General features: G+C 41.3%; 1 protein-coding gene across 7 annotated transcripts in view; it reads left to right on the top strand.

Annotated features, from left to right (window-relative positions):
• The window catches only part of LOC119187747 (uncharacterized), a 116641-nt gene extending 109610 nt beyond the window's left edge, over positions 1-7031 (top strand). For 5 of the 7 annotated variants that reach the window (XM_075878831.1, XM_075878832.1, XM_037435818.2 and 2 more), the window contains 2 exons: positions 5015-5076; positions 6560-7031. In XM_075878831.1, coding sequence (XP_075734946.1) covers positions 5015-5076; positions 6560-6638 — 141 coding nt within the window. In that variant the 3' untranslated portion in view covers positions 6639-7031. The remainder of the gene's footprint in view (positions 1-5014; positions 5077-6559) is intronic. The other 2 variants (XR_012887234.1, XR_005111897.2) reach the window with 1 other exon arrangement.
• The last annotated feature ends 9679 nt before the right edge of the window (positions 7032-16710 follow it).

Genomic DNA, 16710 nt, shown 5'->3' with positions numbered 1-16710 from the left:
TTCCTCTTTTCTAATTTCGCACGATGTGATTACGGACACCAGCGGCAGCGGACAACTGTGCGACCCGAGTTGTGATCTCATAACAGCTTTCGCTGTAAAAGAATGTGTGGTGTGGAACATGCTTGTTTTTGATCATCATCACTAGTGGCTACGGTGCACAACACCAAAGGACAAGCCTCAACCTTATGGAGCTTTGCCCCTAGAAGAGTGTTCTACACTCGCTGTCACGACTACTAGCAGCACTGAGTGATACTCCCACATTTAAATGCACTTATATACCCCATAAAGTAGATGAAGAGATGACCGCGGCTGTAGCTTATTTGGTAGAGCATCGAACGCGTTATTCGAATGTCGCAGGTTTGGCCCCTGCCAATGGCAAGTTACCTTTTCGTCCACTTTTCTTTCTTCACATCTGCACTATAATTACTACTAGCAACATCCCCTATACTTTCCCTGGCATCATCGTTTGTTTGTCGTCATCAATCAACTTTTAGATGAGGATTGCAATTAAATTTATACTTTCAGCTTCTGCTTCCCACTTAGCGTTTTAACTTCTCTTGAATTTTCTTTTTTATCTTTTATTTTTGTCCTGTGCTTCGTTAGTGTCAAATGCCACAGTTTTCTTCTTTATTCACTGGCTACTATTTTATTCATGACAAGGAGTACATAGCAGTATTCCCAAATATTTTTAATTTTTGGGGCACCACAGGAAGAGGCTAGTTTTACAGCATGTATTAACTTTATAGTCCCTGCAAAATCTGCTATCGGATCTATTGGAAATAAATTCTGTTTGCACTTGTACATATATGTATCAACACTGCGATCAAGAAATCATTTTGCAAAGATGCTATTTAGGACAGTGCAACTTTCTGAATTGTTCATGGTGTTATCATCGGTATTTGTAAGTGATATTTCATACTTTTTGAGGGCATAAGGATCATCACAGTGCGTTCACAAATCTCATCAGCTGCTGTGGTAGCTTAGTGGCTAAAATGTTGAACTGCCAGCTAGAGGATACGGGTTTGATCCCTCAACACGGTGGCAGCATTTTGGTCAAGTTTTACATGTAAAAACATTTGCGAACTTACATTTAGCTGTATTATAAGAAACCCTCACTTGTCCACTGTGGCTTTCTTTATAATTTAAGGGTATATGCTACTCAAAAAAAAAGTTTATAATTATATTTTTGATGTGTACATGTATTTTTATGCTGATTTCAAATATGTAATCAGATTTATAGTAAGTTGCATAGTTGTCATTTTGTACTATCTAAATGCGTAATATATAGCTCTTTTTGGACAACACACTTTTCCTGCTGCTAAACTTTTATGGTTACGAGCCATTAATGGCTTTTATTTCCCCACAATAAATGTAGAATGTAAGTAAGTAACAAGAAAGTCAGTGTTAGACATTTTAATAAACATGAAAAATTGAAATGTGAGAAATCTGAAAATGGTTAGTCCATACTACTTGCTTACTCTAAGCTCGTGATAATTATAGAATTTATATCAGATTAAATTTTATAAGAGATACTTGCACTTTACACATGTTAAGAAATATGTAGGGAATCTTTCATTCTGATGTGGCCATCAGAAGTACCAAAAGCGTGATGCCCAAACTCATGTAATTGCCCGAAATTTCATCTTAAGGAAAATGCATTTCAAACATAAAAATGACAGCTCATCTAGGTGGCAGAGTTAAACTTTTTTAAGTGACTTTCATCATGAGAGCTTGGCCATCATGCTTATTTGGAGCATGATGCTTTGGTGAGCTCCTAATGTGAAATGCATTGGCAAGGTGACAATTTTCAGAGCACTCTAGACAATCAGCTCTTTTAATATTTAGTAGCCACCTTGCACTTTTTAAAATCGATTTTAATCTACTTTGAATTTATTTACAACCTCTTTTTTTTTTTCTTCATGGAAGCAGAGAATTTAAGCTTGTGAAAGTAAAAACAAGAAATGTGTAATTTTGGAAAAAAACTTGCATTTTTCGAGTATCATTTCTTCGCGATGCTTAATTTTGTCAAATAACATATTGACGCGTGTCTACATGTGGACAAAAAGGATGATGGGGGATTTAGTGGACACGAGGTTGTGGGCCTCTAGCTTCACTCGAGACCGAAGAAGATGATCTTGTGGCTCAGCTGTTGAGAACACGCTGCTTTCGTTGTCTCAAGGTGTACCTGTGTTTTGTTCGCATTGTACCGCGACACTGGTGGAGGTGCGGGGTTCGTCCCGATCCTGAAAAAATCGCAGCCATAGAACAGTTCCCTATGCCGACCGATAAGAAGGCTGTCAGACGCTTTCTCGGCCTCTGTGCATATTATCGACGATTTATCATGGACTTCGCACGCATAGCATCACCCTTCACTCGCCTCACGAGAGAAGATGTCACTTTTGAGTGGAACAACGAAGAGGAAGCTGCTTTTAACAATCTTCGCCAGCGACTACAAACACCTCTAGTCCCTACCCACTTCGACGAGAGAGCACCTATGATGCTTCACACCGATGCTAGCAATGTTGGTCTGGAAGCTGTGCTTGTGCAGCAGCAAAAGGGCACAGAAAGGGTAATCGCTTACGCAAGCAGAACGTTAACATGCACTGAGGCATGTATCAAGGCATGTATCTCCACGACTGAGAAGGAATGTCTCGCTGTGGTACGGGCGGTTACAAATTTTCGTCCATATTTATATGGCCGCCCCTTCAAAGTAATTAGCGGCCACCACTCACTGTGTTGGTTAACAAATCTTAAAGACCCTACCGGCCGATTAGCGCGTTTCTCGGTGTTTATTTCTCATTTCTCGGTGTTCTCGACACGACCGCCATTGCGCAGCAACAACGTGACGACGCTGAGTTGCTTGGCCTAATTACCTAATTGGATGGCAGATCTCGGAAGGCGCCAAGAGTTTTCGCAAGAGTGTTGTCATCATTTTGTTTATGGGGCGGAGTACTCTACAAAAAAAATTTTTCATCGACGGGATCTGCCTATCTGCTCGTCATCCCAGCAGCCCTTCGCACCGAAGTACTGAAAGCATGCCACAACAAGGTTATCTCTGGCCACTTGGGTTACACGAGAACGTTGGCCAGGGTACAGCAAAGGTATTACTGGCCAAGACTAACCACAGCCCTGAAGCACCACATTCGTACCTGTCTCGACTGCCAGCGACGCAAGTCACCACCGACTAAACCAGCTGGCCTCCTGCAACCCGTACAGGTCCCAACGACGTCATTCCACCAGATCGGCATGGACATTTGGACCCACTCCCTACTTCTACTGCAGGCAACCGATGGGTTATCATCGCGACAGATTATCTAACCCGTTATGCGGAGACAGGCTATCCAGAGAGGTACAGCAGCGGAGGTGGCAAGATTTTTCATCGAGAATATTGTACTGAGGCATGATGCACCAACCGTCGTAATCACAGACAGAGGAACCGCATTTACGGCAGCTCTTTTGGACCATGTCTTGATGCTGAGTGGAACAACGCATCGTAAGACCACCGCCTACCACCCGCAAGCGAACGGGCTGACAGAGCATCTAAACAAAACTATTGAAGACATGCTTTTGATGTACGTAGACGTTGAACACAAAAATTGGGATGAAATCTTGCTTTACATAACGTTTGCATACAACACAGCCAAGCAAGAAATGACCCGTATGACACCGTTCAGCCTCGTTAATGGACGAGAAGTACGAATCATGTTAGATGCAATGTTACCGCACGAAGGCGACGACATCGTTCCGGACGGCGACACGTTTATGGAACGCACGGAAAAAGCTAGGCAACTTGCACGTTTGCGGATCAGCCAGCAGCAAGAGTATGATGCAGGCCGCTACAATGCTCACCGCAGAACAGTCGTCTACCAAACTGGTGACTAAGTATGGGTTTGGACGCCCGTATGGAAACGACTTTCCGAAAATCTCTTAAAAAGATACTTTGGACCGTACCTAGTGCTGCGATGACTGAGTGATGTCACTTACGAGGTTGTTCCCGACAGTTCGTATAGTACAAAACATCGCCAGCACCATCCTGAACTCGTTCACGTTACGTCTTACGTTAAGCCTTACGTCAGCGAGTGATTGCGTGAGACTTTTCTTGAGAAAAAAAACAAACAAACTGCATTACAGACTTCGCATCGGGGCGACGCTCTTTGAGAGGGAGGCAAATGACGCGTGTCTACATGTGGACGAAAACGATGATGGGTGTTTTAGCGGACACGAGGTAGTGGGCCTCTAGCTTCACTCGAGACCAAAGAAGATGATCTTGTGGCTCAGGTGTTAAGAACACGCTGCTTTCGTTGTCTCAAGGTGTACCTGTGTTTTGTTTGCGTTGTACCACGACAATATTTAATAGTATTGGTATTTTTGAGACTCTATAAAGCTGATTTGTTAACTTTAAAGGCTGCAAAGAACCATACCTTTAAGGTTTGCTATTAGGGCACTTTGAGCTAACCATCAGCTCTAATTGAATTGATCTGTCTTTATTGACTGGGTGTATTCTTGTAGTCTTGACCAATGTTCACAATTGTGGTTAGAGCACAGTTTTGTATTATACCTCTTTAAACAGGGGCTCCAGAACCGGGGGGGGGGGGGGCAGTGGGGGCCGTCGCCCCCGCAGTTTAGAAACAAGGGGAGACATGCCCCCACTAACAACTCCTGCGACCCTTCCCCCCTCCCCATCCCTCCTTTTGTCGCCTTAGCAAAAACAGAGGTATGTATTACCACCTCTATACATTATATATATATATATATATATATATATATATATATATATATATATATATAATCTCCCTGCCGACAAACTTCGCCCCCACACTTCAGATATACTTCCCGAGCCTCTGTCTTTAAAGGCTTATAAAGGGACTTGAGATATATCTTATCTATACCGTTCCAATATAACTCATGTCATCTATATTTTCTAAGTGCCTTTTATGAGCTGGCTTTGTGTGTAATGTTCATTTTTATCCGATTGAAATTTGTGTCGTGTTTTACTTTCATTTCAAACATACAGGAAATCATGAAGATGATGCGTTTGAGAAAAGAACTGGATAGGATTAGCCGTGGGCTGGGCAAGTAAGTCCTTCCATGCTCTTAAATGTGCCTATTTTTGAGTGTCTTATTAAAATGTATAAATGGCACTAAAGTCATGTGTAGAAATTCTTCATATCAAGATAGCAGCGTTTATGAACTGTAATGTAAACATTTACTTAATATGGCATTTTGTCAATCGACTTCAGTGTACTTCTTAAATGCCAAACACTGACTTCCTACTGATCATGGCATTATTTGCAAAATGCTTGCCTTCATGGTGATCGCACTTCGAAAGCTTCTCCACTCCCATCTAGCTACTCTCTTTGCTTCTTGGAGGCAGCTGAGGTTTGCTTTCAGCTGTTAAAAATAAAAAAATAAATTTTTGGTATTGTTTAATGACATGTTTGGCACCTTTCAGTGCCAAAAACTCTAGCTTTATTACAAACTGGTTGATGCAGCAAATTAATTTTATGTCCCCCTTCATTTCAATAAATACCCTAGCATTTAAATTCTTGCTCTAAAAGTACAGCAACAAGAAATTTACTTTGTCTCTTAACAGTAAGAACCCTTTCACAATACTGAAAGCATGACTCATCCTATGAGAAGACTTGCCAAATGAAAATACAGGCTAATACTGGCTCAAAGCTCTCGCACAGACTGGCTGTAAATTTTGATGGTTTCTTTCTGCTAGGGCCTGCCTAATTATTCATTGGCAAAAAATGCATTACATTGTGTTCTCTGGGAGGAAGCAATGTGACCAGAATATAAAACTTTCACTTTCACCTTATTTTCTGTTAAAATGAGGCTGCGATAGCAAAGTTAGCTATAATTTTTTAAAAATAAGTTGTAAATATAAACTGACTTAAGTGATTAACTTTAGTGTTCTTTTATTGGATGTAGAAATTTATAAAATTTTTATATATTGATAAACAAATGCTAATTAAGATGAAATATTGCATTGTGCAATGCTGCTAGGATGCAGCACTTTTAAACTCTTGCAAACATTTGACTTCTACTGCGCACCCTACAGTAGAGAGCATGCATGCATACAGTCTCATACTTGGACTTCATACAGAATGTGATGTTGATGGTAAATCCGGTTCTTAAGTGTGCCTGTAACTACTATTCCTATAAAATAAAAGTGATTTTCATGAACTTCCTACTTGGATTACTTACACTTTATAAATGTGGCCTTGTAGCCCTACAAGCCTCCACTTTCTCGCAATTTTTTGTCATACACAAGTGTAAACGAATGCATTTTTGTCGTTTACATCCATATTGTAAAGAGCACCATACAAAGTTAGACTTCTTGCACCTTGTTGGCACACTCCCAAAATTCTACGTATACATTTGGCACTCAAAGCTCACCATGAAAAAGCAATACATTGTGTAAAAGCACCTAGTATTAGATCACGCCCAGGTACTGCATAGATACTCTTGACCTTAACCATACCATTTAAACTGAAATTCAGTCATAAGTATTCCTTCACTTTACATACTCTCACTTCTTTTGCATTCATTGCAGGTATGTTAGGGAAAACGACATCAGAAATGTGGACCCATACCAGTTTTACTTTGAAGACGAAGAAGACTATTATGTGTAATCCATAACGAACTTCTGTATGAATTCAGTTTATTTTTATTTCAGACCGCACAGAGCAAAACATGACTGCATGAAAACATTTTAATATTTTAAACATTTTAATGTACAAGGTTTTTTTATTGGATTAACTTAGGACATCTGTCCTTACTTTTGTCTGCCCACATGGCATAATCCACTGCTCTACCAGGGACAAGTTCCTGGTCATTGTTCTCAAAGCAAACCAGGGACAATGACGCCAAACAAACTAGCTGCTGCAACATCAAAAAATGGAATAAGCAACCGGCATTTTTCCTATTGCATACTTAAACGAATTAGTTTCTGCAATTTTTTTTATTCATGCATAACAAAGCAGCACTGTGTAAAGTTTTTACAGTAAAGTTTTATGTAAAAATGAGCTTTCCCATGTCTTTTCTGCTACTATATTCCTGAAGTTACACACTACTATGCCGTCCAACTACACTTCAGTACAACAGAAGTACTTACATCATGTGCAAGCCTGTTGTACCAGAAATTAAAGGTTGGTATGACACAACACCTGTGCAGGTGTGTTCACAATACTATTTTAACACCCAATGGTAAATAATATTTGGTACTGGTTGCCACAAGAAACTGATGAACACCAAGTACCATTTACCTCCTAAACGCAGACTTTTTTTCATTAAGAATGAACTGAATGCTTGGAAAGTGCACATATTCGATCAGTCCTTGCCATGCTTTTCACTTGAAGATTAGAAAAAAAAAAGCTTTGCCATACTCTGTTATTGAAAAAAATATTGCCATACAGACTCCTAAAGAAAACAAATCTGTGTAAAGAAGAGTAAGTAGAACACTGTAATCCTGGCTTACTTTCTAAAGCCAAAGGCAGCTTTGTTCTTTCATTAAACTTTTATTCAGAACGGGGATTCCCACAAAACTGATTCAGTAAAAGACATATATAATCATGTTGTTATGGCAACCTTTTTGTTGTATTCACAACACAGTTTTGTGTTAATTCAGTATATTTTTTTTTTCAAACTCCACACAGCAGAAAGTGACTACATGGACACATTTTAGTATCTTAAACATTTTAATGTGTAAGCTTCTTTAGGTGATTTACCTAGAAAATCTACCCTTTCATTTGTCTGACCACAGACATAATGCAATGTTCTACCCCCTCACCCCCACTCTACCAACCTCATTATGCCTTTACAGTTTTCTGTGCCACTTCAAAGATAACTTGAACACCTTTCCTGTCGCTCCACGAACAAGTGCAAAAATGAAATTGCACACGTATTTATTGTTTCATCATCTGCAAAGAGCTCCATCTTTAGAGCAAACTTGTGTATGCCATTGATCGATCTCTGTAGGTATGTTCTATAAATGTAGTCGTCTGTTAAATTTTTAAAGTTCTAATCAATTCGGAATTGAAAGAAACCACCAGTGAAGAATCAGTGTCTATTGGGCACGAAATGGCTGCAAGAATCCCCCCGAAGAAAAACACCGGTGGGGGCTGGGGAGCTGTCAGAAGAACCTGGCATTTTAAAAGATGAAAACTGTAATCTTTACACAGAGAATTAGAGGGAGAAACATTATTTCAGTCTAACAAGATTGTAGTGTGAAGCCAAACCATGCATGTGCGTCGACCAAGCGCACTATTGTCCTGGCGGTGTCTTCGGCTTGCAGGACACTTCATGTTGAGGGGATATTCATAATGCTTAGTACTCTGGCAACACTGGGCACGTCTGCCACGTTCTATTGGGCACCATCGCAGAATCGTCTGCTAGTGTCTCCAAAAGGATGGGCCACGGAGAGGCTGAGCTGCTCACGTTGGCGGAGCTTTCGGACCGAAAAAATATGGCCTTTTCTTTCATTATCCAGTGCTGAACGGTCAATGAACCTCGTTGTGCTGTCACTAATCGACCAGAACGCAATATCAGAGTTTAGTGCGCTTCACAAAGCCGAATAGCTATTCTCTAGTGGTGTGTGCGATCTGAGGTAGGCATTCAAGAAACGTGTTATTACAAAGTAGATGTGTTTCTTAAACTTCTAAGATGACCTTGCACAGCAGTACATCTTCATTGTATTTTCCACTGCGATTATAAGAACACGCTTCATATATCGAAACCACATTCTTTATGCGCAACTTGTGCAACACTGTGCTGCATAGCTTGACTCATTTCTTTAGCCACAGGTATCTCTGCACCCTTCATAATAATGTGTATCGTAGCCTTTTGAAATAAACAGGCATGGACATGTGCATGAACGGTGCGCTGAAAACTATATACAGCTGAGCGCCTTTATAAAAGGCACTCAGCTGTATATAGTTTTATAGCTTATTTCTCAGAAGCAATTCTTGTCTCTCATAAGCAGGATACCTCATATCCATTTTTTTTATCAACCCGTATTCTAGTGTTGCTACACTGGTGTCTGTTATACCCATTTGTATCTTATATAAGTGTCTATTATAAAGGGATTCGACTGTAGTGATCGCGTGTTTTGACTGCATATGCATATGAAAAAACCATCCTGTGTTGCGCTGTTTTAATACACACTAGTTGTTTATTATGCCTTGTAGTCGCAATCACGTGGATTGAGTATTGCCGTTCTGGTTTTCTTGAATGCTATTTGTGTGCGTTCACCAACTTATTTTTCTAAAATATCGTGCTCTTTGCTTCTGCATACCACAGAGATGTGCATTTATCATGCGCTATTGCCAATGGCATGCAAACATGCAAAAATTCGCTATCAGTGGAAAGATGATCTACTGAACAAAGCTCCATTTATCGTACAGCCAGAGAACATAGCTCCATAACTAAGCGCTCCGTGTTTGCAGCGTATGCTGGTCAAAGGAAGCAGAAGAAAAAAAAATTAAAGTGGAGGGTTTAAGGTGAAGGGCAAAAGTGGCATGCGAAGGGTGTGGACTATGTACTTCGGCACACAGAAGGTGGGCGCACACTGCCTTGCAAAGCTTGCAAAGAGGTGGCTCTGTGAATCTTGTGATCGGGTCTTGTGTGGTGGCACATATTTACTGCGGACATGTGCAGCAGAGTCTGTGGCACTGCCTTTACACGTGTAAAGGCAGTGCCACTTAGTGATAGCGCTCCTCTCATGTTTGCGCTGCCTTCTTCACACCTTGCTCGATCACTCTTTTCATTTTTCCACGTGTCAATCTGCCTTTTGCTTATTTTGCTTCTCTCAATTTACTTCCCATGGATTCAACTTCACATTCACACATTCAGTGCTTGTGAGGCCTTTTTCTCCTACATCTGTGCTTCACTGTTTAAGTAAGCAGTGTACAAAGTCAAGCTACTGACACTCGGTTCACATCTGCCAATCTAATCAGCAGCACATAAAAAATGCCAGGCCTGCGCGGAAGGCACAGCACAGTCACAGCGAAGGCTACAAGAGCGGCCTTTCAAAGCCGTTTCTTAACACTTGTTGGGTAACTGCTGCAAGCACACTTGCTGGGAACCAACTACGGCATTAGTAATAATAATTTCTGGGTAGTAGGCTGGCATTCACTATGCTATCTTTCGTCATTCTTCTGAGAAGCATGGTATCCGCTAAGCACTTGCAAGTAATTTTGGGCCGATTGTTCATGCAGTGACTGACGACGATGAGGAATTATGCCTGAAGTGGGTATGGGCCACAGTTAAGAGGTGATCAAGAATAAGCTTTTTTAATGGTTTGGAGCATTGGCTCGTTACGCATACGCTCGTTACGCTCTTCACATTGTGTGATGCCTGGTTGTATCTTTATTACTCATTATTATTACTTTTTATTACTTTATTACCCTGGTTGTATAAAACACGTTATTACTCATATTAACGCAATTTCTTTCCCGACATCAAGCCTGCCTAAGGCAAGTTCGTGAACAAGTCCCAAGCACTGGCGTGGCTCAGTGGTAGAATACTGGTCTGGCATACAGTGGACCCGGTTTGAGCCCCACTGTGTCCCTGGTACTTTTTATTCTTATTTCGTGTAGTGTTGTTACGGACACCGGAGGCGGCGGACAGCTACGGCGCTGCGTGTGACCCGAGATGTGATCTTATAACAGTCTTTGCTGTAAAAATCTGCTGTCCTTGGGCAGCCAGAGTTAGAAAAAAGATTGCAGATTGCCAGTCAGACACGAAAAGTAAGAAGTCCAAAATTACAGCTGTTGACTCTGGTCACTGGCTCCAGCTGAGTATTGCTTATTGCTCTCGCTCTCTCTTTTTGATACGCCTGTACACAGGTTCTGGATATTTGTTGAGCAACTGCCCATACTGGCATGCATCTTATCTGCATTTAGTGCATATCAAAGCTCAAAATCAGGTGAAGCTTGATGACTCCAGAAAGTCATAGTAGTGTCTAAAGATCAAATTGTCAACATGGGTGAATAAAAAAATAAGACTGCTGCTTCAGTTGATCACTTCTAAGCAAATGTGCAGAAGTGTCATAAATTCTTACGTTCATAGTGAGACTGAGCAGTTTGCAAAAGACAGAAGAAAGTGAAATGGGAGGACTGACATTGCCTAGCTACTGCAAGAGGTATCCGAGCAGCCATAATAATACCGTGAACTTTTGTGCGTGTGAGCGCCTTGAAGTGTAATACTGAACTTTTGTATTACTAAATAGGAACAGCTCGATATTCTACTCAAAGACTCGCAAAAAAACAACTTGGACAAGTGCTTGTCTGTTTTTTTGAGTGTATGTGTTCCCATATAGATTATCGCGCTGCACTTTTTTATGCTGTGTTTTGTGTCTCCGTCTAGAATGTCTCGCTGTTCCTATTTCTTAATTCAAAACCAACTAGGCCAAAGCTTCACTGCACTAAGTAAACAACTGTAATGTAACTGTTGCATTATAATATATTAATGCTGCCCATAGTGCTTTGGAAGCATTGTGATCAATAGCAAAAAATTCCTACTCGGAACACTGCTCTGCATCTATAAATAACAGGGCATGAAAATCTCTGAAATCACTTGAATTTTGGCTTTCGAAACCTGTATAAACCACTCTGTACCTACTTATCAGTGAGCAAATGGATGATTTACGTTGGCCACATTAAAATGTTCGCAGCCACGAGTTTTATCACAAAGCACGACGTGAACAAGTGCTATTCCATCCTTACTACACATGTCTACTACAATGTGGCCAATATAAATCTTATAACCCTGGGCACACTGTGGTGTCGGGCACACTTGAGGATATTAGTTGGGAAATATATCAATCAGATTATACTGAACTAAAAAACATAGCTGAACAAAGATTAGTTGTCTTCAAAACAATTGCCTAATGAAAAACAGAATGAAAAGTAGTAGTAGTAATACTTTTTTTTTCAACTTCTGGGAATGGAGTCCAGTGCCCCATTTGCTGCAGCGACCCAGCTGGCCCATTCAGTCAGCTTTCAGTGGTCTTCCAGGGTTGTGCTGGACTGAGTGCCTTTCCACTGGGATGGGGAGGGATCTGGAATTTGATGTGGGCCGAGAGGGTTGGGGTATTCCCATGAGGAGTGGTACAAGCCTAGGTGTTCCCCACGGAAAAGACGTCAGTCAAGATACTATGTTAGGTGAAGTGTGACAGAGTACAAGGTTTAGGAACATACCGTATGTGGTTTGAAGCTGGAACCAAGCAGTAGCATCTGCACAGGTCAGCTTCGCATCAAGCAGAGGGAAGGTTCTAAGGGACAGTCTGCAGAGCAGTATTTCCACCTTGTGTGGGTTCTGCTGGTGCCTCAAGGGTGATGCTTGAGGCTGTCGTGTGGACACGCTCATTGCTAGGAAGGAGCTCACGGCCTGTTCACAATTTGAGTGTTTATGAAAACTCTTGCACCACCTCAGTAGCTAAAACAACATTTGATGTTATGGTGCTCAGTTCATATACTCAACAGCCTTAAAGGGACTGATAACTGACTTGTCTCGACCCATTTTTTTTTACGGGACTGGCGACTGAAAGCTCGTCCTTCATGGTGTTTGTAGCTGCAGTTGATAATCCCAAAAGCTTGTAGTTATTTTACACGCAGTATTTTTTAATCTAAAAGGCTCTAAACACAAATGTACTTTTCTTTAAACAATATTGAGAATTGATAGCGATGCGGCCAGCTCTTCTCAAGATTTCTCAAAGCTGTCGTCGTTCTGCTTTCACAGGAGTTATAATAACTATGCTGAAGCATCTTTATTTTGAGCTTTTAAACTATTTTTGAAAGTAACAAGCTGTTACAATGAGATGATGTTGCATTATACACTTTTTTTGTATTTGTACCGCATTTTGTGCGCGTCTGTGCTCAAAGTTGCTAGTGCCTGCCTCATGTGTGGCTTGTACCCGCTTCATCACTCCCTAAATACACGAGCCCAGCCAAGTAATTGAAAACATGACTACGCATGTGCATGGCCGCGCCGAGTAGGCAGTAGCATTATTTCTGAAAGAAAGTGTAGGTAGAAAAATTTTGTTGCTCCAAATCTTAGCGGCCTGGAAACTTGCGAGCATGCTGAAAAGTTGCTCAAGATTCACTGATAAGCATGGAATCATTACGCCTCTTCAATGCATACTAGTAATAACGCAGGCCTCTACAAGTACATTTTTGTGGAGTAATTTCTTTTGGTATAAAGAAACAAATATTTCAATACTAACAAAAAATCGTCGACCGCATACATCAAGCAAGGGTCACACAGCTGGGGACATCGGGTTGTTCATCGATCTGCAACCAGAGGTGCCACAGGTCATTTTTCGCCACTTTCAATGAAGAAATAAAAATACAAATTCACCTCACGAAAAAAAACAGGGTTGGTTTGAGTCAATGTGACGGACAATCTTTTCCTCGGTAGATTCATCTCATTTCATATTCTGTGCAATTGTCGGTTCCTTTAAAACATCCTCATAGACATACACATTAACGATAGTTATAGCGCGAGAACAAAACTGAACAAATATAACTATCGTCATGCCATACCAACTAGCCCAAGCTGCCACACTTCTAAGATACACATTAAGTCAGGGTATTGAACGCTTGCATGTACCGCATTTACTCGCGTAATGAACGCACCTTTTTGTCTCGAAAGTCGGAGTAAAGTTCGGGGGGGGGGGGGGTGCGTTTATTACGCGAGGTAAATTTTATGAAAACTTTTTTGAAAGAAGGGAAAAAATGCGGTAATTAAAAAAAAGTTAGGTCGCTTAGCCTTTTGCAATTTACATACGTGTACACTGTTTGGAAACAGCTTCTTTGTTGCACTTTACTCATCTTCGGTGGTTGATGGTGCTATCTTATGCAAGCTGTCCCCAAGCCGCCCGCCCACACCATAAAAACGCTTTGCCACTATCTTTTCTTGCAATCGTTTAACAGCAACAGTGGTATCTGCTTGTGATCTCGAGGGGCGCCCAAAAGCGTGCACGAGTCAGTTAGTGTGAGGAAAAAAGAAAATAGGCTAAAAAAGAAGGGGGGGGGGGGGAGGAGGGGTGTTTGCAGGAAGGGACCGACGCCTGTTAGGGCGGGCAGTTTGGTGACCAGTTTGGCGCACAGGTAAGACTGGGGACGTACCGCGCACAGATGGTAAGAAAAGCAATAGGCACTCAGCAACGCATGAGGGGAGGGGGGTGGAACCGAGGTGGTCGGCAAAGTAATAAAAAAAAACAGAAGAGAGCCAACAGGCCTCATGTGTCGGTTAGCGGGACTGCAGCGGATGAATGAATGGGATTCGCTTATTACGCGGAGAAAAAAAAAATCAAATTTTGACGACTAAAGTTCGAGGTGCGTTTATTATGCGAGTGCGTTCATTACGCGAGTAAATACAGTATTTAGATATGTCATACTTTGTACATACAGCAATCAATATTCTTTTTTCAACAAGCATCATACACTGCATCCTTGCTTATGATGAAATATCACAGATATCTGGGGGCAGCCAACCAGGTTAGAACTTGGCTGATGTCATTAGCCTGCCAAAGCTATTTTTCAACACAAACTGTGCTTCTCTTTCAAGAGCAAGGTTTGCAGAACTCGAGAGCTTTAAGGGTATTTTTGGGCTTTGTAAGCAATGAGAATGATGAGACCTGATTAGCTTTATTAGCAAACAATTGATAGCTTCAGGGAAAAATAATTGCCATTGTATATGGATATAACAAAAACAGAATGCTGCTTCCCACAAGTGGGATGCTGAGAGCAGGAAGTGACCCATGAAGCAATGTTAAGGCTTGCGCATACACGGAAATGAAGTAGACACGACAATCGCTTACTTGCAACTAAAAGGTTTATTATATGAAGCCTACAAAAGTGAAAAGTCTTTTTTAGGTTTCTTTTCTTGAGTTTCATCAAACAAAACTTTCAGTTGCGAGTAAGACTCGTGTCAACTTGTCCATGATTTTCGCTTTACAGTAATCTCGGTGGAACCTTACCAACCAGCCCAGTTGTCGAACTTGCTACAGTAGCCACATGACAAGTGCATTTACGCTTGTGAATGTTATTTCGAATACATGCTTAGAAAATGCTTTATTTCTGGATTGCACAGTGCTTTGCAGTTTACAGGTTGCAGTTTGTACATGCCAATTGGCCATCATTTTTTTTCTAGAAATAAGATATACTTTTATACATCCGACACTTTGTTGGATGTATATGGTTCTGCACGACACGTGCCTGACAATGTGGATTGTGCAACTAGAAAAAAAAGAAGTGTATTTTATGTATTATAAGAAAGGCCTCCATCAAGAGAACTTGCGTTCAGTATCAAAGACAACATGCCAGTGTGATGGTGGCAATTCACAGCGTCTCCCCCTACCCCACTCATTCCCTTAATGCCAAAACAGGTCAAAAGAGGCAAGTGTTGTAGCTTTCTGGAAAAGCTTGAGGTGTTCCTCAAGGCCACCAAGTCAGACAACCCCTGGTTTAGAGTAAAGCCGCCTTCAGTGGGCATACATCATTGGGGCGCACCACGATTAGCCTCCTTGCCCACAATGACAGGGCGTCTACCAATTCGAATTTTCCACATTTCTTGACTTTTCAGTTTTCCCTGATCATTCTAAATATATTGTATGACTAGTAAGCCTGCTTGGAAAAATGTGCATAAAGGAAATAAGCCATCAAGTGGCTTAAAAAAAAGGGCTCTTGCATAAACTAGAAACCGCACCACTTTATTGTTTCCCTGGCTAGAAGTGTCCTTCATAATATGCAATTAAAAGACAACTATTGTTCGTCTGTATAAGCAAAACAGCTCACAAAGGCAATACGGCTGCACCCCACAATGGCATAGTGGACCAGATTTGATGAGATCTGGATTACCATATTTACTCTAGTTGCCAACCACAGCAACTGACCTGTCTTAATTAAGGTGGTTACTGCCTTGACAATGACAAGTCTACATGTTTTAACGTTGGTTCCAGCAATATTCGCTGTTCAATTTCTCATCATTTCAAGCCTCCATCCTCACCACTGAACTTCTGTCTTGTATTTATTAATTCACTTCACAACCACATACGTTTCACACCTCTAAAATATGTTTTTCAGTGAAAAGAAAACAAACTTTTACTTATTCTGTACACCCTGTTCTGTGCCCCAGCAGCCAGCACACCAAAAAAGTCTCTAACTATGGAATTAGTATTGCTCGAGGACTTTCCTCATTGGGCTTATAACATTTTTGCAAGAACCGACGACACTGTGTGGGATTTTTCCTTTTTGTTTATTTTTTGTATGATCGGCACACACATGCTTGCATATTGTTTTTCTGACCTTTGCGATGCAATGAATGTCCATGTGTGTAACAAAGGGTGGGTATTTCGTTTGACGCACTGACGAACATGTGGCAGCTCGCAGGAATTGGTCAGGCCGTGACATCCTGCAGGACAGCGCCACAGCTGAACGAGTGGCCCACAGCCTCCTTGATTTTGTACAAGAGTAGTGGATAGTGCAGATCTGATGACATCTGCTATAGCATCACCACCGAATTTAGCTTGACCCTGCCTCGGGAGCTTTTGCTAATAGTGATTCTGGCCTCACTAGAATACCTTAAATACGAGCATAACTTAAACGAGGTCTTAAGAAGACAAGGTCTCTGTCCTGTTAAGTTCCTGTTGAAGTTACATGCTCGTATTTCAAGTATCCTAATCACCAACTCACCCAGTCAGTA

Source organism: Rhipicephalus microplus, chromosome X (genome assembly GCF_043290135.1).
Source record: "Rhipicephalus microplus isolate Deutch F79 chromosome X, USDA_Rmic, whole genome shotgun sequence".
Lineage (NCBI taxonomy): Eukaryota > Metazoa > Arthropoda > Arachnida > Ixodida > Ixodidae > Rhipicephalus > Rhipicephalus microplus.
The sequence above is the reverse complement of the archived record's forward strand: the minus strand, read 5'-3'. Positions and strand labels throughout refer to the sequence as shown.